This window comes from Mobula hypostoma, chromosome 10 (genome assembly GCF_963921235.1).
Source record: "Mobula hypostoma chromosome 10, sMobHyp1.1, whole genome shotgun sequence".
NCBI lineage: Eukaryota > Metazoa > Chordata > Chondrichthyes > Myliobatiformes > Myliobatidae > Mobula > Mobula hypostoma.
Window position 1 is genome coordinate 93,961,799 of NC_086106.1, and position 22,826 is coordinate 93,984,624.

The 22,826-nt window shown below is 40.5% G+C and overlaps 1 protein-coding gene and 1 long non-coding RNA gene across 3 annotated transcripts in view; both read right to left on the reverse strand.

The window, feature by feature from the left end:
• efnb1 (ephrin-B1) overlaps window positions 1-19,324 on the reverse strand; it is a 185,625-nt gene extending 166,301 nt beyond the window's left edge. For both annotated transcript variants that reach the window (XM_063060864.1, XM_063060863.1), the window contains exon 1: window positions 18,697-19,324. In XM_063060864.1, coding sequence (XP_062916934.1) covers window positions 18,697-18,815 — 119 coding nt within the window. In that variant the 5' untranslated portion in view covers window positions 18,816-19,324. The remainder of the gene's footprint in view (window positions 1-18,696) is intronic.
• A 206-nt stretch (window positions 19,325-19,530) lies between these two features.
• On the reverse strand, window positions 19,531-21,093 carry LOC134353039 (uncharacterized). Its single transcript, XR_010019531.1, has 3 exons — window positions 20,979-21,093; window positions 20,763-20,905; window positions 19,531-19,868 (listed from the first exon to the last, which is right to left on the reverse strand). It is a non-coding gene; the product is annotated as an uncharacterized LOC134353039 (long non-coding RNA).
• Between the last annotated feature and the right edge of the window lie 1,733 nt (window positions 21,094-22,826).

Here is a 22,826-nt window from a genome sequence, read left to right on the forward strand (position 1 = left end):
GCAAGATATCTGATTATCTACAACTTTTCTACAAGTAGGTACCAAACATTACAGATGATTCCGGATTTTTCTTTTTCCCCCTGGACCTAGCTAATCCTGTGCTGAATGACAGCAAGGGCCAGATTAACACTAAATCTCAGGCCCAATTCTGCAGCAGGAAGACATTTTTCACCCACACATAGGATTTCTGGTTCCCTGGGTCATATGTTGAACAACTGGCAAATTCAATGCTTTCCTTCTGGAATGTGATCCATTGTCCCCAATGTCAAAGACCAATGCCTCCACTTTATCCTATTCAGAAATGTTATCCAACACATATACAACACAATCAAAGTCAAGGAGATTTCCTCTTCACAAGAAAGCAGTGGGGGCGGGGGGGGGGGGGGAGGCACACGGAGAGAGAGAACTGGCTTTCTCCCACTCCTACCAAACCTTAACCTGTCAGAAATGCAGACAATAACAACGATGATGAATTTGTTCAGCTACTGATCTGGTATGCACCACAGTCACTTAACTTCCCTGGAGCAGGCAAACCCAAGTGAAACTCAATAGCAAAGTACTGCAGATGTTAGATATAAAAAACACAAATAGAAAACAGTGGATCTATTCAGTGATCAGGCAACATCTGTGGAGAAACAGGAAGAAACACCTATTTTTCTTGCCTCAGATGCTGCCTAACTAGCTGAGCATTTTCTGTTTTTACCCTAGTGGAAACTTCTGCTCAGCTAGCACACCCCAGCATTATTTTATCTTGTATTGATCTAAAATTTTTTTCCAATTTAAAAAACTGGCTTTAAGAACTAGCTACTGTTATCCTTTGTCAATGTCTCACATGTAGGAGTAATTGATGAAGGATTCTAGTCACATCTTTCATCTATACCTAGCATCTGCTGGACAAGCCCAAATGTTTGCGTTAGAATCACAAACTTTGATCAGCACTACATAGAGTAATATATACTATTATAATATACTTATAATAATATACCTGAAGCTATTTTTTAATATTGAATATAAATAGTTGTTCAAATCAAAGAATTCTACAGGGCTATAAATTAGTTTCTCCTCTTTTGGTTGACATGACCCAATAAAGAGAAGCAATAATAAATCGGGCTGAAATAAAGTATGGCTTCAGAAAGGAAAATTGGTGGAAATTTGCCCCAAAGCATCAAATAACAAAATTTACAGTCACTTTGAAAGACTGCTTTCATATGAAACTGCACAGCCACTAACTCAATGATGTTAAGAGTAAATATGGATTGCAGGAGGGCCTCCCAGTGTTAAGGCCTGCCAAAGAGCTCACTGAGACACACCATACATTTGCTCATTCATAAATATGACTGATCAATAACTGATAGGGTTTTAATGGATTGAAACAAAAAACCTGCAGACTGCTCAACAGGCAGATGATTTGCTTGCCACTTTTCAAAGGAATCTGGGACTTTCCAGATTTGGCCCATTTGGTACAAATTTGTTGATGTCAGCTAAAGCAGAATTTAAGTTACACGAGACAATGGGGTGACCCGTTGGGGCACCCTTTGAGAGAAGGGTAGTGCAGTCTGATGTGACCAGAATAAGCATTATATCTTCCTGAATGCCATTGGTATCGCTTTGCTTTGGAAATTGAAGAAGAAAACCTCAGTTTATTGAAGAAGAACAAGGCAAATATAGCTCCTCCTCGTTTAACGAAGGGCACTTTTGATGGCGTCATTTCTGGTTTATCTGCCACCCTTGTGCCTCTCGTTGTCATTCTGGAGACGTGTAGTCGTTTCATCTGCCATCTCTTCATCTCTTCTGCTATTTATTCTTTGTCTCTGATCCTGGAGACATGCATTTCTCAGCTCCTTTGTCTGTTCCTCTCTCCTCCTTCTGTGCCTGTTTTTGTCGTTCTGGAGACGTGCAGCCCTTTCATCCCCCATCTCTTCGACTCTTCTGCTGGTTGTTGTTTGTCTCTGATCCTGGAGATGTGCATTTCTCAGCTCCTTTGTCTCTTCGTCTCTCCTCCTTCTATGCCAGTTGATGTCATTTTGGAGATGTGGATACCTCTCCTCCTCTGTCTCTTCTTCTCTCATCTCTTTTGTCCTGACTCTTTGATCCTGGAGTTATGCCGCCCTGGCCTCATCCAATACCTGTTCTCTCCCTCTCCTTGCCACTTCCCGACAATGTTTGGTGTCATCTCTTAACCATATTGTCCCCCTTCTCTTTCCACACGGTGTAATTAGGCTTACCATATTTTTCTACCCTAATGCTGGATAAAAGATACGAAGCAGTAACACCAATGCCTCCAGGATGCTGATTATTCTTGATGACGTGGTTGGCGCTCTCCTAAATGGACGCGATATAGTCACTGCTGTCCTTTGACTGCAGCAAAGGGTTTGATGGGTGTCTCGAAGTACGTCATTACAATAAGATTTAATTATTTCTTATTGATGGTTCTCAGTTTGATCTGTCCCAATCCTGCACATGCTGATGGTGATTAGCAGAAAGTGACCGCTCGAAATAGAGCTGCCCTGCCCTTTTGCTCCGGTTGGTGTCGCTGTTGTGAGCATTGTGAGTCGCTTCTGAGGCTGACCATGCACATGCGTTGTGGTTTCCATCATGGCTGACATCAGTTCTCAGGTGAAAGCAGGGCAGTTGATTTTGGCGAGTGAGCAATTTTATACGAATATATAACCCTGAACTTTGCCTGCATTCTGTAAGTTAGCACATCTTAAGTCGATTTAGCCAAAAATAGTGCCGCTGTAATGCACCATTTGCGCTAATTGGAGGTCACAAATAGATGAACAGAGCATGAGAATTTAAGTAGTATAAAGATATCTGAATTCATCGGCAATAAAAAAAGGAACACAAAAGCCTTCACAACCTCAAAATGTCATGATATTTCAGAAAGTCTCTTCACCTCTTAATGAATTGCATCTAACATGCTCAAGCCTGCAAAGTAACACAAGCACCTGAGGCAATATTATAATGACCAAAACTGTTTTAGTGTTGTTTGAGATAAATATTGGCCAGGAAACTAGGGTAATGCCCATTCTGTTCTATATAGTAATGCAGGAACTAACACATGCTGTCGAGAGAGGGAAAGAATTTTGATTTGAAGATGGCAGTTGAAAAACTGCATGATCAAAAAATACAGCAGTTCAGAAAGATTTCACAGGCAATTGACCAGAGGTGAGGTCCTGGAAGCAGCTGTGGAAGTCTGCCAGGAAATGTCAGTGCCTTCAGAACAAGTAGTAAAAGAAAAGGAGAGCAGCCAGACAAAAAAAAACACAACATAGAAGATTTCAAAGCATTTCCGACACCACCTTTTCCATGCTCGCTTTTGTTACCTCAAACTCTGAGGTAAATGACACTCTCTACAATTATATACTCAGTGGCCACTTTATTAGATATCTCCTGTAGCTAATAAAGTGAGCACTGAGTGTATGTTCATGGCCTTCAGCTGCTGTAGCCCATCCACTTTAAGTTTCAATGTGTCTGCATTCAGAGATGCTCATCTGCACGCATTGTTAGTTGAGTTACTGTCACCATCCTATAAGCTTGAACCAGTCTGGTCATTCTCATCTGACCGCTCTCATTAACAATGTGTTTTCACCCACACTCACTGGATTGTTTTTGTTGTTTTTACAACATTCTCTGTAGGCTCTAGGAACTTGTGTGTGAAAATCCCAGGAAATCAGCAGTTTCTAAGATGCTCAAACTGGTCTGTATAGCACCAACAATCATTCCACAGTCAAAGTCACTAAGATTACATTTGTTCCCCATTCTGATGTTAAACAGGACCTCTTGACCATCTCTGCATCATTTTACGCATTGAATTGCTGCCACGTGATTGGCTGGTAAGGTATTTGCATTAATGAGCAGGTGTACAGGTGCAGTCATCCAACCATGTTGGATAGGAACCAAATCACAGTCTTGCCGAAGGGTTTCAGCCCGAAACGTCAGCTGCGTCTTTTTTTTCCCATAGATGCTGCCTGGCCTGCAGAGTTCCTCCAGCATTTTGTGTGTGTTGCATCTTGGATAGGAGTCTGATATTTTTAAAAAACATGGTTAAACAGAACAGGCTTGTCACTCACCTGTTGGCTACCAACATACCGAGTTACGAAAATCAGCCCTAAATACTAGCTCATGAGAAGGCTTACTCAAGAATGTTCACAAAATGCTATACAAACTACTGAAAAAAAGTATAATTGCACAATGAATACTGTGGTTAACTCCTTTATTCTTCCCCGGCTGAATAAATAGCAACTTCATCCAGTTAAATGGCGAGTAACCCAGTTGTTGAATAAACATGTGCAAATGGAATGAGTAACCTTTATCCTGCTGATCCACTTGCAGGGAATAATCCTAACCATGCTGAATAAATGCTAACTCTGTCTGGGTACTCCTTGAGCAACTACATCCCTGCTGAAGCAGCGATTCTGAACAGTTTGAAAGTTACCACTTACCTAATGAAAAAATTCCATTCCACTACATACCAAAAATCCCTACCACACTGAAAAACAACTCTGTTCGGTTACGCAGAGAACACACTTCTCTGGTCCAAACACCAGCAACTACTTACAGCGAATAACCCTCTCTGCGTTAGTCAGTTCTGTTTGGTTATATGATTGGTAACCCTTACTTTGTTGAAGTAACAGGAATCCCTTACAGAAATAAATGCTACGAGATCAAAAAGAGAATCTTCTGATGGAAACACTTCACATTTAATTTTAATTCAAATATACAGCAGGCGGTGGTCTGTGCCTTTCATTTTTGGGATGACTTTTATATCAGGTGACCGGTGAGGCAGTAATTGCTCCCTTTATTTTAATACTTGAGGATTTAAGTAGCTCAAAATAAACACACGGAGCAAAATAGTTATTAGAAATGGAGAACTGATTAATAAATAATTTTCCATCTTATTGAGTGAAAAAGAGATAGACTGACAATTAAACAAAACATTTCAAGACTTCAGGACACCCACTTAAAAGTTCCAATGGGTCCCGTTTAATTTTAAGTCTTTCTTGAAATTGGACAAAGATAGTGGATCCTGGTGGAGCAACTGCCCGCAGTGCTCTTTGCACAGAGGACAGAAAAGAGTCATTCTAACTATCATGTGGTAAACCACCCTGGATGTCAGGCGAGCTCCAGAATCTGTCCATTTGTAGCAATCCCCTTCCCTCTGTCCTGTGGTGTGAGAGAACTGCTCAGACTTACACAAAATGTGTTCACTTCAGCATCATAACATACTGCCAATAGAATTCTGTAAAACCCAAGCAGATAACATCATCTCCAAAAAAGAAAGAGTTCAGTTAGGCAGCAAAGATGGGAAAACAAATTCTTACGATTTTAGCAGATTTTAATTTTTTAAAAATGTACCAAAATTCAGTTAAATAATCACAATTTTCATGAACTGCAAGAGAAAAATCTGGGGTTCAAATATAATCGTGAATGAAAATGGCACAGGGCTGTGATAGAATATAGAAAATTACTGCACAGTACAGGCCCTTTGGCCCATGAAGTCATGCCAACTTTTTAAACTACTCCAAGATCAATCTACCCTTCCCTCCCAAAAAACCCCATCTCTGTGCTTATCCAGGAGTCTCTTAAATGTCCCCAATGTATCTGCCTTTTTCATCACCCCAGCAGTGTGCTCCACTCACTTACAACACTAAAAAATTACCATTACCATGTCCCTATACTTTCCTCCAATCATTTTAAAATTTTGCCCCTTCATGTTAGCCTTTGTTGTTAGCTGTTCACCCTATCTATGTCTCTCAGCATCTGAGACACCTCTATCAAGTCACCTCTCATATACTCCTTCACCCCAAAGAGAAAAGCTATTGCTTGCTCAACCTAACCTTACAAGACCATAAGGTCATAAGATATAGGAGCAAATGCAGGCCATTCGGCCCATCGAGTCTGCTCCGCCATTCACTCATGGGCTGATCCAATGCTTCCAGTCATCCCCACTCCCCTGTCTTCTCCCCATACCCTTTGATGCCCTGGCTAATCAAGAGCTTATCTATCTCTGCCTTAAATGCACCCAGTGACTTGGCCCCCACAGCCACTCATGGCAACAAATTCCACAGATTTACCACCCTCTGACTAAAGTAATTTCTCCGCATCTCTGTTCTAAATGATGTGCTTCAATCCTAAAGTCGTGCCCTCTTGTTCTAGATTCCCCTACCATGGGAAATAACTTTGCCATATCTATTCTGTTCAGGCATTTCAGCATTCGGAATGTTTCTATAAGATCCCCCATCATTCTCCTGAACTTCAGGGAATACAGCCCAAGAGCTGCCAGACGTTCCTCATACGGTAAGCCTTTCATTCCTGGAATCATTCTCGTAAATCTTCTCTGAACCCTCTCTAATGTCAGTATATCCTTTCTAAAATAGGGAGCCCAAAACTGCACACAATACTCCAAGTGTGGTCTCATGAGTGCCTTATAGAGCCTCAACATCACATCCCTGCTCTTATATTCTATACCTCTAGGAATGAATGCCAACATTGCATTCGCCTTCTTCACCACTGACTCAACCTGGAGGTTAATCTTTAGGATATCCTACACAAGGACTCCCAAGTCCCTTTGCATCTCTGCGTTTTGAATTCTCTCCCCATCTAAATAATAGTCTGTCTGTTTTTTTCTTCCACTTAAGTGCATGACCATACACTTTCCAACATTGTATTTCATTTGCCACTTCTTTGTCCATTCCCCTAAACTATCTAGGTCTCTCTGCAGGTTCTCTGTTTCCTCAACATTACCTTTGTACCATCGTATCATCGGCAAATTTAGCCACAAGTCCATTAATCCCATAGTCCACATCATTGACATACATCGTAAAAAGCAGTGATCCCAACACCAACCCTTGTGGAAATCCACTGGTAACCGGCAGCCAGTCAGAATAGGTCCCTTTATTCCCACTCTGTTTTCTGCTGATCAGCCAATGCTACACCCATGCTAGTAACTTCCCTGGAATTCTGTGGGCTCTTATCTTGCTAAGCAGCCTCATGTGCGGCACCTTGTAAAAGGCCTTATGAAAATCCAAGTACACCATATCTACTGCATCTTCCTTGTCTACCCCAACCTTTGCAGAAACTCCAGCCATTGCTGCTCTGCTGTCCTTCCTGCTAGACATGCTCTCTAAAACAGACAGAATCCTGATAAATCTCTGCTCCCTCTCTAAGGTTTCCACATCCATCCTGTAATGAGGCAACCAGAACAGTACACAATTCTCAAAGTGTGGTCTAACTGGAGATTTATAGAAGTGCAACATTACTTTGCAGCTTTTGAACGTACTAATGAAGGCCAGTACACGGTACATATTCTTAAACATATTGTTAACTTGCATGGCAACACTGAAGGATCTATAGGCGTGGACCCCAAGACCCTCTGTTCCACAGCTGCTAAGAATCCTGACATTAACCCTTGTTCTCTGCTTTCAAGTTTGACCTTCCAAAGTGTATCACTTCACATTTCTCGGCACGGAACTCTTATCTGCCGTGTCTCAGCCAGGCTCTGCATCCTATCAACGTCCTGTCGTAAACTACAATAACCCTCCACACCATCTGCAACAACTCCAACCTTTGTGTCATCTGCAATAAATCGACACTGATCAACTGTAATGCATGTGGCAAGTAAACATTATGTTGTGTGCTTATTATGTTTGTTACATGCAGTTACTAATAAATATGGATCTAGGCAAGATCAAGTGCCCAGAACATTAATTTGTCAACATAATATATATTGCACCTTAAAGATGAGGTGCAACCTATGGTACTGCAGATACAAGGCATCACACACAAAGTGAATCCAACCTGGAAGCAATAAGCAGTATGACACACGATACTGTACCCACTGGAATTCAGAAGAATGAGAGGAGATTTTATAGAAGCATATTAAATTATGAAAACGATAAGATAGAGGCAGGAATGTTGTTTCCATTGGCAGGCAAAAATGGAACTAAGGACATAGCCTCAAGATTTGATGGAGTAGATTTCGGACAGAGGTAATGAGGAGCTGCTTTTCCCAAACTGTGGTGAATCTGTGGAATTCTCCAGCCACTGAAGCAGTGGAGGGGACCTCAGTAAATATACTTAAGACAAGGTTGGATAGATTTTTTGTATAGTAGGGGAATTAAGGGTTATTGGGAAAAGGCAGGGAGGTGGAGATGAGTCCAAGGCCAGATCAGCCATGATCTTATTGAATGATGGAGCAGGCTCGACGGCCCAGATGGCCTACTCCTGCTCCTATTTCTTATGTTCTGATAAGAGATGCACCCTCTGAAGTGTTCTGTCTCTGCACAGCAAACATTAGCACATATGGGATGGAGAGTAGCACGTGACCTACAAGAGGTCTAAAAGCCCTCCTAGCATCCTCAAAAGTTAAACAATAGGCTAGAAGTGTGAGAGAGTTAATAGGGCTTCTAATTCACAGCAATCTCTGAGGCCATTTGCATGAAGTTTCCAAGTCCTCCCTGTGCCCATATGCATTTTCCTCTGGGTGCTCTGGTTTCCTTTAATACTCAAAGATGCGTGGGTTAGTAAGTACTGTAAATAGCAAATTGCCCCTAGTGTGGAGTAAATGGTAGAATTGGAGTGATAATGGGAAAGAGGGAAGAACAGAGTGGGATCGGTGTTGGAAGAATGAAAAGGGTGCTTGATATTCGGTACGGATCTGGTGAGCCAAAGAGCCAGCTTCTGTATGGTACAATTCAGAGGTTACAGTAATGCTGGGAGAACCTGGAGGACATGACACAAGGACTACCATTTAATGGATATACAGTCCCATCTCACAATCCAAATAGAACTCTGACCCAGTGTTATGATTCCAGAAAAGAGCCTTCCAATCCAACTGCAGAGCTTCTGATCCAAGCAAATATTTAAATACAAACTCATGAGGCAAGCAAAAACAACATTCTCTAATTATCCAGCAATTAATAGTCGGCACCATGAAATACAGCCCATCCCCAGCCAAGCTTCACCTGGAAAACTTTGCAACTCTATAATCAGCCGCCATATCTCACAACTTCTACACTAGAACAGATATTAATCAATTCACAACACCTCCACCACTTATTTACTAACAATTTCTATCAAGCTGGATTGACTAAAATTCATTTGTTTCATTGCTTCCTCATCCAACTGAAAGCTTTATTCTCAAAATGAAAAAAAAAACACAATTATTCAAGCTTGGTGGACACATCACTGGAATTTAACAGTTCCTTTGCTGAAACAAGTTTTACTGCAAGCATAGGTAATGAATAGTGGGCATCAGCAGAAGGATAACAAATGCTGGACTTGCATCAAAACCCAGATTCCATGAAAGAGTTGCTTTGAGGATCCAAGATCACTTCAGTTCAACAATGATAGTTTTAGTCCCCCAACTATTAATGTGATGAGACCAGATGAACAGAAAAAAACTACAGAATACAAGCCTCACGGGGCCAGGTCACAGAACAGTTACCTTTTTGAGTGGTGCAGCACTTCAGCACCAAGATCTGAAAAGAAACACTTGTAGAGTTCAACATCATTGGAAGCAGAAACACCAGCACCTAGTTGAGCCGATATGGCATTGGGGGAGGGGTTCATGGTGGAAAATGCAGAGGAACAGACACTCAGGCCGATGTGCTCCCACGGATTTTAAAACACACTTTCCTTTCCTACTCTAAAGGCAGCCTCTCAAACTTTTAGCAAGGAATTATGGTTCTGGTGTAAAATGTAATATTTAGAGATCTGTCACTTGTTTGAAAAACATCACAAAAAATTAGAACACATTAACTTAGGTGCAATTCTCCCTTTGACATAGCTTCTACTAATATGCTAAAGACACCTGTAAAAATTAAGTGTCTGCAACGTATCTTGGCTTGAAGATCATGATGGTGAACCATACAAACTGGCTATTTCTTTAACACATTTCTACATTGTTGTTATGTCATTGATCATCCACTTTTAACACATCATCATCCACTTCCTTCCACACACCCCAGGCCACAAATCTCTTTTCCCTGAATTTTCCCCTTCTCCTGATTCTGTTTGAGATTTATATCACAGATTATTCAAGCAAAGGCTATATCACCATCCAGAGCAATTATATCCTTAACCCACACCACAATGAAATACATTGCTGCAATCTAATAAAAAACCTGAAGAACGGTCTCAGACCAAAATGTCAATTGTTTACTCTTTTCCATAGATTCTCCCTGGCCCACTGAGTTCCTCCGACATTTTGTGTGTGTGGTTTTGGATTTCCAGCATCTCCAGATTTACTCATGTTTGTAATCAAAAACCTTGCCTAACTTTGAGATGATGGTCTGAATATTTAATCTGTTACATCAATGAACATTCTGTTTTTGTGAGTTCAACCAATGCCCAGTTTCATTAAAACCATGTCATTTCTCAAAAAAAGCATGTTAAAAAAACAAAAATAAAATCAATTTTAACACATCATCATTATGTTGACAGTGGTTAATGGTATTTCCTTACTTTATTGAAGTATTTTTGCTAACTGTGTAAGCTTCATAAAAATACAATTTTTTAAATATATCTCCCTTTATTGAAAAATACAACAACTCAATCATCAGGCAACCAGTATTAGCTTCATCAGAACATGTAGCATGCAGGCATGAGCAAAAATAACACAATAAAATTTAAAATTATATTTAAAATTTTAAATCAAAACTTTAGCAAAATTTATTCTTTTTTCCCTTCCAGTCTTGGATTACAAAGACCACTAAAACAAACCCAAAATAACTTAATTTTTTTACAGTTCAGAGATATGACAGCAAAACAGCAGAGCAAGGATTGAAGTTGGGATAAAAGGCATTAACTGGTTTACAATTTTGTTTACTGTAATGATAGAGAACTTATCAAAAACTCCTTGTAATCAGCTGCAGGTAACCACATCCCACAATCCAAACATAAACTCCAGCCCAGTCCTTCTGCAGAGCTTCTGATCCAAGCAAATATTTAAATACAAACTCATGAGGCAAGCAAAAGCAATATGCTCTAATTATCCAGCAATTAATAGTCGGCACCATGAAATACAGCCCATCCCCAGCCAAGCTTCACCTGGAAAACATAACACACTTTGCAACTCTAATCACTTTTATGCTAAATTTCTTGTATTTTTTTTTGCTGCTGTGTTTGTTCAGGCTGTGCTGCTGAGTGAACAGTTAAATAGGGTGGTAGAACAAAGATTTGCAAGGCTCTAAATTTTTATCTGTTCTCTATTAGTAATCCTAAATTCTTGGCAAACATAGGTAATGCATCATAGATCTGAAAACCAGAAGTCTGCAGGATATCACTGGGTGTGGTGCATTTTTTGCAACATTTATGATTATAAGCTACTGATTGTTTTAGCTACTTACATTTACTTTTTATGGACAACTCAATGTATTTATTTTTACAATGCTGTAAATATTCAGATTTTGCAACAGAATAATGGTGAAAGTACTTAATTGCTCCTGGAGCTGCCATCCACGATGGAAACTTATTCTACAGCAATGCACCCAAACAGCCATAATTCATGCCTTAGCTCGATCAGGGTGTAGTGGTCACCCATTCAAAACTCAATCATGCGCGCATCCCACATTGAGGTAGGTGCCTTCCACAGGAATTGCTGCATTACAATCACTAGCATTACATCTGGATGCTTTAACACAAACTACCCCATTTCTGTCCTCCCCTTTGTATCACAGGGAATTAAAATTTGTTGTAATTCTAGCTCCACTGTAACTTTGCCTAGATGAACACACTCCATAAAGTAGTGGTGCATTTAACCAATGAACTACTGGTAGCCTTGATAAAGAATCTTCTGGACAAGTCCCCAAGTTTTCACATCCTCCTGTACAACAAAGAAAACCGATAAAACCTATCACCTTTGCTTCATCTCTTTCCAAACATAGTTAGACAGGAATTCTACAGCACTTGAGTTCTTTAGATCTGAAAGTCGTTTGTAAAAGGAACACAAAGAATGCACAAAATAACCTAAAGGCCATATTTAGTCATAACTTAATGTATTATGAGCCCCCATATTATAAATTTATGAGTATTAAAAGGCCGAGTGGTAAGAGTACACCATATCCAAATTTAGTGCTGTATTTTAATTAAAGGAGGCACTAAATAGCTACATTTTTTCTTTCACATCTTTCTGACTTTATTTTGATCTTTTTAGAAATTAAGCGTGCCAATCATTTCGAAGGACTTTATAAGTGGGCCATGTTTTGTACCCTCTACCATTCAATCTGAACTGCAGCACAACCATCATTTGATGAGACATCAAGTCAAGGCCCAGAATGACAGCTCGAGCTAATGTTCAAAATGCTCTAACGCTGTTCAAACGTAATCCAGGTAATCCTAACATCTCATAAACTGTTTTCTGAGGCTTGCCCAACTGCATTCTAGCAACAAAGTTGCAGAACTCCATTTTAAGGCTGGGTTAAGATGTCAAGGGTAATAACATCACTCACACTCTTAATTTTAAAACAAAAGCAATATGGAAACAGTTAATAAGCGCATCCCCGAATGTTTGACTAACATTCCTCCCCCAGCAGACAGCACCAAACAAAATGCAGATTAATTGGTTGTCTCACTGTTTGCTGGTACAGCATATCCGAGTGTTTGCTTACACAACAGTCATTCTAATTCAATAATATGTAAAAATAAACCTGGCAAGTTTCTGTATGTCAACTGGTGTACACATTGATGTGTTATTTATTTTATCTGCTCAGTTTCAAACGTCAGTTCATTCGTTTTAAGATCACAAATTCTAACATACCAATTTAAGGGTCAGATTGTACTAAAATTGTATTTCTATTTACTGAAGTGTCTAAAAATCAAACATTCCCTGTCATCAACCTTGTTAAAACTCAAACAACTCCAGGAAAGACACTGACATTAGAATCCATTAAAAAAAAACAAAAGAAGCTACTAATGATTTTTTCTTTTTTTTCCCCCTCCAAATTCTACGCACTCTCCTGAAGACATTATTAGCCCACCCCTAACTGTGATGCAGCTGCCATCTGTTTTATCGTGCAAGTGACCTAGACAATGTGTCAGCAGGATATCCAAGTAGATATACCATCAATACCAAGCCCATTCCTGCCTCATAAATGTTCCAAGAGATCGGTTTTAGCAATCACAGGTTGCCTTCTCCCTTTCCTGACCCAAAGGAGCTGGAATCTATTATTAAAATCCCTAACAATACCTTGAGATCCAGGTCTTCTTTCGTCTAAATACCCACTATGAAATTGCACAGCTATAAAGATACTCTCCTTTTTCATTGTTTGGGCATTATTGGCAAATAACATTATCCATGAGGATGCACAAAGACAATGGTTTTGGAATTGGGGAATAAAAGGTGAAAGATTAATGCAGGAATGGGCATAACAAAGATGCCAAGTTTGCTTTATATTACTCAGTTTAACTAAAATATGAGTGATTTGCACTGATTATGTTTTAATCAATAGAAAAGAAAAGGTGTGCATTTGATGGTGAAGCTGTTTCTTTTATGAAGTTGTACTGCAACCTTACATTTTCACTGATAAACCCCGACTGACATCAAAAGTGATTCTCTGGGTCCAAAATGTCTCAAAGTAATTAAATATCCACATTGCTGCACCAGAAAGGGACGCTGCATTTCAGGTTTGGTTTAGTGTTAGAACTTTAAATCTAACAATAGCATAACTTGCTTTCATAAAGAGCAAGTGATACTTTGACAAATCTTTTCAGATCAATGACACAATTGCTCAACTTTAATCCAAATGTTCTTCAACAGAATAATATGCAAACACCTTAGCAACTCAGAAAATACCTTTCTGTCTGGATTTACCACTCTAGTCAAATTGAGAGACCCTTAATACATTTTATAATGCACCCTGACATTAAACTGCACTGTGAAAAAACAGGATTTTCAGAAGATTTCGTTCCGTTGGTTGTCCAGAAACTTCACTGTACTTTCCTTTGAGGATAATCTACATTTCACATTTCTAAATTGCCTACTTAATTATTTCTCAACCACTGTCCCAAGTCTGACAGGGAAGAACGAGTTATTTTACAGGATCCGTTTAAACGTTTCCTAATTGTGAATCCAACCTTATGATAGTTCAGTATCACCTGAAAGGCATGACAATTCTGTCATAATTAAACTTCTTTAAATCTTTGTCTCTAACTTCAGGGGCACACTCTATTCTCCCTCCTTTTCCGCTCCACCCATGGTGCAGTGTTACAGTGTAAATTCCATCCATATCTCCACTATTTTTGCAAATCAGTTCAAACTCTCTTTCTACTTATTTGGATGACAGTAACAATTATCTCTTTTCATTCACTGGACCAGCTTCTCCAAAGACCTATAACTGGTTCTTTCGCATGTTTATGTAAGTGCTGAATAATGCTGGAGAAACTCAGCAGGTCAGGCAGCATCTAAGGAAAGGAATAAACAGTTGTTATTTTGGGCTGAGGATCTTCATCAGGACACTGATGAAGGGCCTCAGCCCAAAACGTCGACTGTTTATTCCTCTCCATAGCTGCTGCCTTGTGATTTCCTGCATTTGCAGAATCTCTTGTGTTTATCGCTTGTAGCTTTCACTGTCCATGAGTGCTCCAGTTTCTATAGGTATACTGATGACTTGTCAAAAAGTCTTTTAACAACACAAATGTGATCTCAAAGTGCCCATCCAATATCATTCCATGGATAAGCCATCACTTCCCATTCTTAACACCAGAAAACTCCTAAAAGTGAGTGAGTGTTTTCAATCCCTTCTATAAAATCAATTTTGTCCACTCACTTAAAAAAGTTCATCCCCTGAAGTGGCCACGAAGAAACAAAGTCTGTCTGAAATGCAACCAGTAAGAGAAAATTTGGAAGGTGACTGAAAACAATGCAAGTCTGAAGTACAGGCCCATCACATCACTGAAAGTGCAACCCCCCCCCCGCCCGAGAATTAGTGAATCTGTTTGTGAACCATTGGACAGGGTTGCTCTGTGGTACATCTTCATGCCAGATCCCCAATGGTTAGTTGCCTCTTCTAATTTCTCACTGTATACTTTAAATCTGTTTCCATTTGTCACGCACCTTGAGATTTTGTTTTGCATTAAAAATGCCACAAACTGAGTTCCTGTATTTCAGGAATGTGGCCCCAGCTCTGTTATGTGCAGGATCTGAAGAGGTAAATTAAAGGAGATTAAATTTCAACAGCACGAGTGAATGGAGTAGTATGTTTAAACATCAGAAAGGTCTTCTACCTCTTTTTTTGAGAGGTAAAGCAACTGTCGGCTTCTCAAAAGACATTGATGGACTCGCAACAACAAAGTTAATTGAAATACTCAGAGAACAACAGTAGTCATAAAACACTCATCAGTCTACCTTGTCTATGATGACTATCAATCCAATTTACCTGCATTTGGTCCATTATGGGCAATTCAAGTGCTCATCTGGGCATTTCTTAAATGCTGTGAGGACATCCACTTACACTACCCACTCAGGCAATACATTCCAGATTTCAAACTCAGATCCCCTCTTACCATACAAATATGTCCTCTCGTATTGACCCACGGTATAGTATACTGTATTGAAGGAAGGCATTTGCTGTTTGGTATGAAGGTCTCCTGAAACCAACTACAGAGACTCAATTATACTAATTGGCTCTCAAAAATGGGCTTAAAAGCACCAGAAAATTCTCTTGTTCATCAGATTAACCATGCATATCCATATCCCATGCATTTTAACTCCAGAAACGCTGACAATTGTCTGATTATATTACACCAGATGCAAACAACTAGCAATCTGCAAGAGAGAGAGAGTGCGAGAGAGCGAGAGAGCACAAACACATAACTCAGAAGCAAACATATACTGTAGATATTGAAGAGAAAATATTCCTTGGCATTTCAGCTGTCTATCTGTCCAGCTGAGTTGAATGAACTCCAACAGGGAATCTGGATACTGCACTAGACAAAGAAATCTTGTTTCCCAAACCTAAGCCATTCTTTCAGATTGCCCTCTAGGAGGCAGATAGGGTGAATGGAATTTACACAGGGTGGAGTTGGGGTAGGGAATGGGGTGGGGGTGTTGGGAAAACGTTATCCAACCTATGGGTAGCTGCATCACGCCACCTGCTGGAGTAATCTCCCCTTTAGGCAAAGTCAGGACAGAAAACGAAGGCAAAATGGGTGGATAAGAGAATTCCTCCCAACTCCCAACTTCAGGCCATTGTCAAATATTTGTGCAAACAAAACTTTAAAGGAAAAGAACGATAACTTCAACAAAGCAAATAGTTAGTGCAAAAGCAGAGCATGGAGGGGGAGAGGGGGGAGAGTTGGGGCCAAAACAGTTTGAAGACCAAAGACTATTTGAAGTGATTTAACTAACAGATACATCATCAGCTTCTTGTGCTGGAAGATGCAATCTTTCACAAGCTTTTGGGCGAATTAATAACTGTCTAGGTCATCTTGTCAAGGATCTGGTTATGTTTACCTTGAACTTCTTAACCTCCACCTTCTGAAATACTGTAATGGTTTAAGTCCTTGCAAGTTAATCAGTAATTGTTTTATTCAATGTCAAACTCCTGCAAGTCCTACCAATTGCATCCCTACGATGCAAATACAGTCGCAAGACAATTGCTTCACTGGAAATAAAGCACTGGTGTAAAACTATCCAAATGCCTTATTCCCCCAACATCGAACAAATAGAAAATAATCAGGCCAGGTGATTTGTTGATGCCCAGATCCAGTCACAAAACAGCCGCATCCATTGTGCTCTGGGACTTTTTAAAAATGATTAACTGCAGCACATGCACAAAAAAAATCAAGTCTTTTCCAATAGGATTCATGCTTTGCAAAATCATGAGTTTTATTCCTAACGTTAAGGCAATCCTCCTCCTGAATAGCATAATAACCCAGAGTCCGCACTTTAAGTATTCTGTCAAACCGATACATGCTGACTCTGTCAAACCGATGATAGTAATTTCATTATATTCCAACCTTTTTACACATTGTACAAAAAATTGTTCGCCATAATGTATGAATTGCAGATTTTTATTGAATATTTTAATGGCCATAATTTTACTAGATTTCATATAAAATCGATTGCACACAACACGGCAGTGTAATGAGATAAAGTGACGAATATGTTGTATTTATTGTATTTGCATTCTTGAACAATAAAGCTACATGCGGAAGATTTGATATTTTCGTCGTTCGACAATGTTAGTGAACCAGTTTTTAGTCTGCCTCAGAGTTGCTACTACCTGTGAACATACCGAAATTTCCCTGACCTTTTTAAGCATTCCCCTTCAGGGAATCTGGGACTGGTGGAAACAACAATGAGCCTATTAAACGCCCTCAAAATACTGCTGCGTGCAGAGTATCCGAGTGAGAAAGCGTAAGATTTCGTCTCAGGTGAGAAATCTGCCATGCGGCGGAAAAAATAGTGACGGGAAAGGGAGAGCTTCATCGCCGCTGCATTTCGATGAGACAGTGATTACTTAAAACGACTTTACTTCGAAACTTCTCCGTTCAGCTGCAAGTAATTTTTAAAAGTCTATTTTTCACACAGATTTCAAATATGTGTTGATACAATGTCCAGTTTCTTGGTTTGTGAGAGACTTTCTCAGAACACAGAGCCTTCCCTCGCTGACACCCGCGCTACTCTTTGTGCGGTTGTGTTATTCTGATATAGCTGTTCGGGAGCTGGCGAGTTCTCCTCAACTTTGTATAAAGTTTCCTCACAAACTGGTCTTCGATATTGATTGAACTCGGTTGGTACATTGGGGAAAGAGCTAAAAAAAAAAACAACTCCAGTCGAGCTAGTCAAGATTATTCTGGGATTAAACTGGAGTTCAGAAAGATAAATTCGTTATAGGTTTGTGCCGGGGTGAAAGGAGCCGACGGCATTTCACCACTGTTTGCAGATCTCTTCCTAACCACCCCCCTTTCCCAAACCCTCTCTGCTGCAGAACAACGATTGGCGACTCCGTTTGCAGTGCTGAACGATCTTCACATTAACAACCTTAACTGGAACAAAAGCATCGCTTGGAGGAAAAGGTCGCAACCGCAGGTGTAAGTATTGTACAGAGCTGTAATCACGTTTAAAAAATGCTCTGTGCGCTCAAATGGCATTATAATTCCTTTATTTTTCTTCCCCCACTCAAAATCCTTATTATTTTTAAACTGTGTGTGTGTGTGAGAGAGAGAGAGAGAGAGAGAGAGAGAGAGAGAGAGAGAGAGAGAGAGAGAGAGAGAGAGGGAGAGATGGCGAGGAACCGTGGGCAAGGTGGAGATTTCCGAGGAGAGAAAGAAAAAAGAGAAAGAATAACTCGTCGCTTCCAACCAGCAGCGCCTCTCCGCCCCCGTAGAACAAAGAACTACATCCATATCCACTTGCGTTTTCAATTAAACTGGAACTTCGCAACAAACGCGAGAGGGGCAATCTTTCATTGTCGCTCTGCTGGCTGGACGGCGATGTGGAGCAGATTTGCCCCCACCCCACTCAAAAGCAAGGCGATGAAGGCGCATGCGATAATCAGAGGCGTTTTGTATTTTTCATGCCCCTGACCTAAAGTTAGAGGACTACAAACCATTACTAAACTATTAACAGCCTTGCTCTCGACACCTGGAAGCCGCTTTCATCCACAGAAACTGTTTCAAAGAACAGCGAGCCATTCGAGCTGGCCATCCATCGGGCTCACGTCATTCACATATCAAAAAAGAAAAACTTACTTCGGGTTCTGGGAATGCCAGGCGACAGGGTCCAAACTCTTGGCTAGCGGCAGGGCGCTCTTGCACAGTGCAAACATAACTCCCCAGTAATACTTCCACGGCGAGTCCCATTTAGCCATTCTCCAGGCTAAGATAAGGCAAGTCAGAAGGAGATCGCCGAGAAATCCGTGAATCGTTCAATGTCTGGACCGCCCTCTCGATGCGATGTGTCCGAACTGTATTCTTTACGTGCTCCTCCAGAGTTAGAGACCTCTGTCTGAATCCTATTCCCCCTCTGTCTCTCTGGGTCAAGGCAGGAATGTATCCTTATCCGCAGGAATGTTTCGCTGACAGGACTGTATCCCCTGTTCGAGCTGCACCTTTCCCTTTGCCAGCAGCGTACACTTTCTCCGTTTTGTCAACTCCTGCCTTTGCCGTCAGCCAGACTCTTCTTCATATGCAGATTCCCTCTGGGAGGAGAGAAAACTCCTCCAGAAGCTCAGATCAATCTTGGCTGTAGCTTGTCCATGTGCAACCCAGATGTGCCTTCTTCACCCACTTGATTCGGTTTCTCTGATCTCTGACTGGCTGCGAGTTCGCACTCCCCCCCCCCAAGTCCTCGGAGTTGTTGACTCTCCGCTCGCCACTCGCTCACTGACGGACTAACCTGCTCTACCTCTCAGCCCCGCCTCTCAGGCACGCCGTAGACACCACTAATCCCACCACCAATCACAAGAGTACTGAGCACCACTCAGCCAATCACGAATAAACTGAATGGGGTCCTCGTACGGGGCTCTTAAAGCTGGATGTAACATTGCTGTAATCAAGAATAAACTTTCGAACAGATAATCCACAGTTTATTGAAAAAAGATATTATTAACGTTATAACAGTAAAGCTATAATAATCAGTCTGATTGCAAATGAACTCACTGTTAAAGCACAATATTTAATTGTATAGAAAACAAAAAAGTTCTCAAATTTAATTTTAAATGTGAACATTTTGTGAAATATTCTTTACTGTGCATATTATATTTTAAATACAGAGAGTTTTCAATAGAGAAAATAGCTATTTGTAAATCGTTTAGGTGTAAGTAACTGGATGTCTGAAACTGTCTTTCGATAGGCGATGAGATGCATATCGACGTTGGACTCTGAATTTGTATCACGGCTGACAGCAGGTCAACGAACCGTCCCTGAAAGAGGACAAAATAAATTTAAATCAGGACCCAATAAAACAAAACGTGGTGGAAAGGGGAGGGGGATCCTGGTCACAGCTGATTGACATGCAGTTCAACTCACTGGCATATCATTCAGTTCAACACATGCGGGCAACTGGGAGCGAGTTCATTTATTCGAACCTCGCAATGCTGTTTGAATGAACATGCAGAAATAGAATACATTCACTCCGTCCAAATACACGTAATATATTTTTAAACTCGAAAGTCTACGTGTACAAATAACCGCTTACCAGATACCCTTAATAGTTGGAAACATCTCGAGCATTATCATTGAAGGAACTTTTTTTTTACCTGTCATAAATCACACAGAGCTCAGCTGTTAAGAATCGTATCCCAGGGCCAGATAAACCTGTAGGGTCCTCGTTTAAGTTTTACTCTGTGCTGTGTTAGGTGATTGATTAAGGCAGTGAAAGCAACTCTACAACCGGACCATGACAGAGCCACAAATGAAGGGGAGTATATTGTACACAATATTTACTTACATGAAGTAAATCCGCCAGAAGGTGTAAAACCAAAAGAGGGCGGGGCCAAGCCCAAGCTACAGGCATGAGACTCGCAGCTGCATCAGGAATTTGTTGTTACCCCGTACGATTGCTCACCATAACTCGAGGATCAGATTGCTTCATTCCAACTACAGACTTTGTGTCTTTGTTCAAGTGGTGTGTTGTGCGGAAAGGAAGGCAATTGAATCATATCAAAAACTCATTCAATCCACTATCGATCAACATCCATGTGTATGCACAAACTTACACAACGTACTTTCAAGCAATAGGGCTGATAATAATCCCCAATGTGAAGAAACTAAGGCAATTATTGCTTCCCAACACGGGCCTATTTAAGATACATTACCTCGGGCTGAGGAGCTGATCTTTCCAAATATACTGGAGCGAGTAGACGCCGCTGAGATTTCCTCCCTCTGAACGCACCCTTCCCTTTTAGTCCCCGGTTCCCTTTGCACGTGCTGTGCGCTGTTCTCTTTCTTTGTCTTCAAACTACAAAATATTTTGTTTTTATGAACATTTTTTCGCTGTTATTAATGAGCTGATGAACCATCTCAACTCTTACCCGCCACGACCTCCCGGGGTACAGCTCCCGGAACGGGACATCAACCCCTGAGATATCCAGTCCTCTTGCAGGGAAGCTTCTGCTCGTGAGTTTAGAAGTCGGGCTAAGCTTTGTTCTGGGTCACTTCACATGTAAATCTCGTGCTATATTTAAGACCTTGTTCGAGCAAACTTTTTTTTTGTCCTCGTTTGGAATTTGTGTACGGCGGTTCGGCCAGGATGGCGAATAACGAAGCTGTCTTCTGTGTATGGAGTGATCTTTGCGACGGCCAATGTTTATTAGCTCACGGTTCTAGATCGAGAAGCATTAATTAGGTGAGAGCTTTTAAAAGTCTAGTTTATAGGAGACGGGAAGATTGAAATCAGTAATGTGATATAATGTGAAGCGGCATGAGAAAGAATGAGTTGAAATGGGACATATTTTAATTTAATTTAGCATAAAGATAATGCAGAAAAGAACGAGTACATAAAGGATAATCTATTGCAGTTTAGTTAATCGTCGCCTCATCACTTACAATTCCCTGTTCCGCACAGGAGTCAAATCGGATTTAACCCCCCACAAAATGGCAACAATATCCCATCATGAAAGGCACGTTGTTTTCAAGTGAAATTTTCGAACGGAATACTTTTTCCGAAGATTTAGTCAAAGCTCCTACTGACAAATAACTTTAAAAGAAAACTTTCTTCACAATCGTTTTCCTCTTTACTATAATAGCGTAAACCCCAAACTTTTCACGTAAAGAAAGAAATGTTGAAGCACCTTTGGAGTAGAGTTGAAGTGTGAACACGATACAGGAAAATAAAAGGAAAACGCAACCGGTCCTTCTAGGTTATATATTATTTTAATTATGAAACAAAAGCAAACAGCTCTGGAAGGATTTAAAAGCAGGAGTTAGGTTGGAAGGCTGAACATTTTAAGAAGAAAGGGTCCAAAAGTACAGGAAAGGAAAAAGCACTGTTGCAGCAGAAGGAATATTCCTGACAAACTGACATTTAAATGGCGCGTTCCACAACCTCCAAAGGTTGCGAACACAGCAAAAGCCATAATGTATTTTTGAAGTGTAATTATTGTTATAATATAGGAAACCCGGCAATACAAATGTGCAGAACAAGCTCCCACTATGATGTGATAACGACTATTTTAAATGCAGTTCGCTGGGAAATAAATATTGACCGGAACAAAAATTCTGCTTTCTAAATGCTAAGAGACGATTCCGCCTTGATGTAACATTTCAGTCAGTGAATGTCATCTCCGTCTCTGACAGTTACTGTCGTATCAACACGATAGTGTAGTCTCAGCACTCCACTGTGTTAGCCTCGGACTTCAGTGACAGGGGCCCGAATGGTACTCGAGCCATCTCAGGCCAGCAGAATTAAAAGTGATTCAATGCACTGGTCGCTGTTAACTACTTTAACCAAATCCTCTGATGGGATCATATTTGTAAAAATATTGCTCATTGTCGCTATGAAAAAATATATAGATGTTAATGTGATTATTGACTAAATTAACACTAATTTGCTAGTGGCATTGCCTATTGGTATTAGCGTACTCAGCTGTAGATTGGGAATAAACGGAGAACCTTCCTGGGAAAGAGTCTGGTTTGCGACTAAGTATAATTGTCCGTGCTCTGTGATGGAAGAGACAAATAAAGTATGGAGTATTTTTAACTGCTTACTGGACCATGTGAGGGAGATAAAGGAAAGATCCTTTGGAAGAGTTTTAGATCCGTGGGATTTCTCCTTCTGCAGTTTGAGAAGGAGAAGCTAAAATCAGATGTATCAGTATTACAGTGGAGTAAAGGGAATTACAGAAGCATGAAAGTGGAGCTAGTCAAAGTTGACTGGAAGT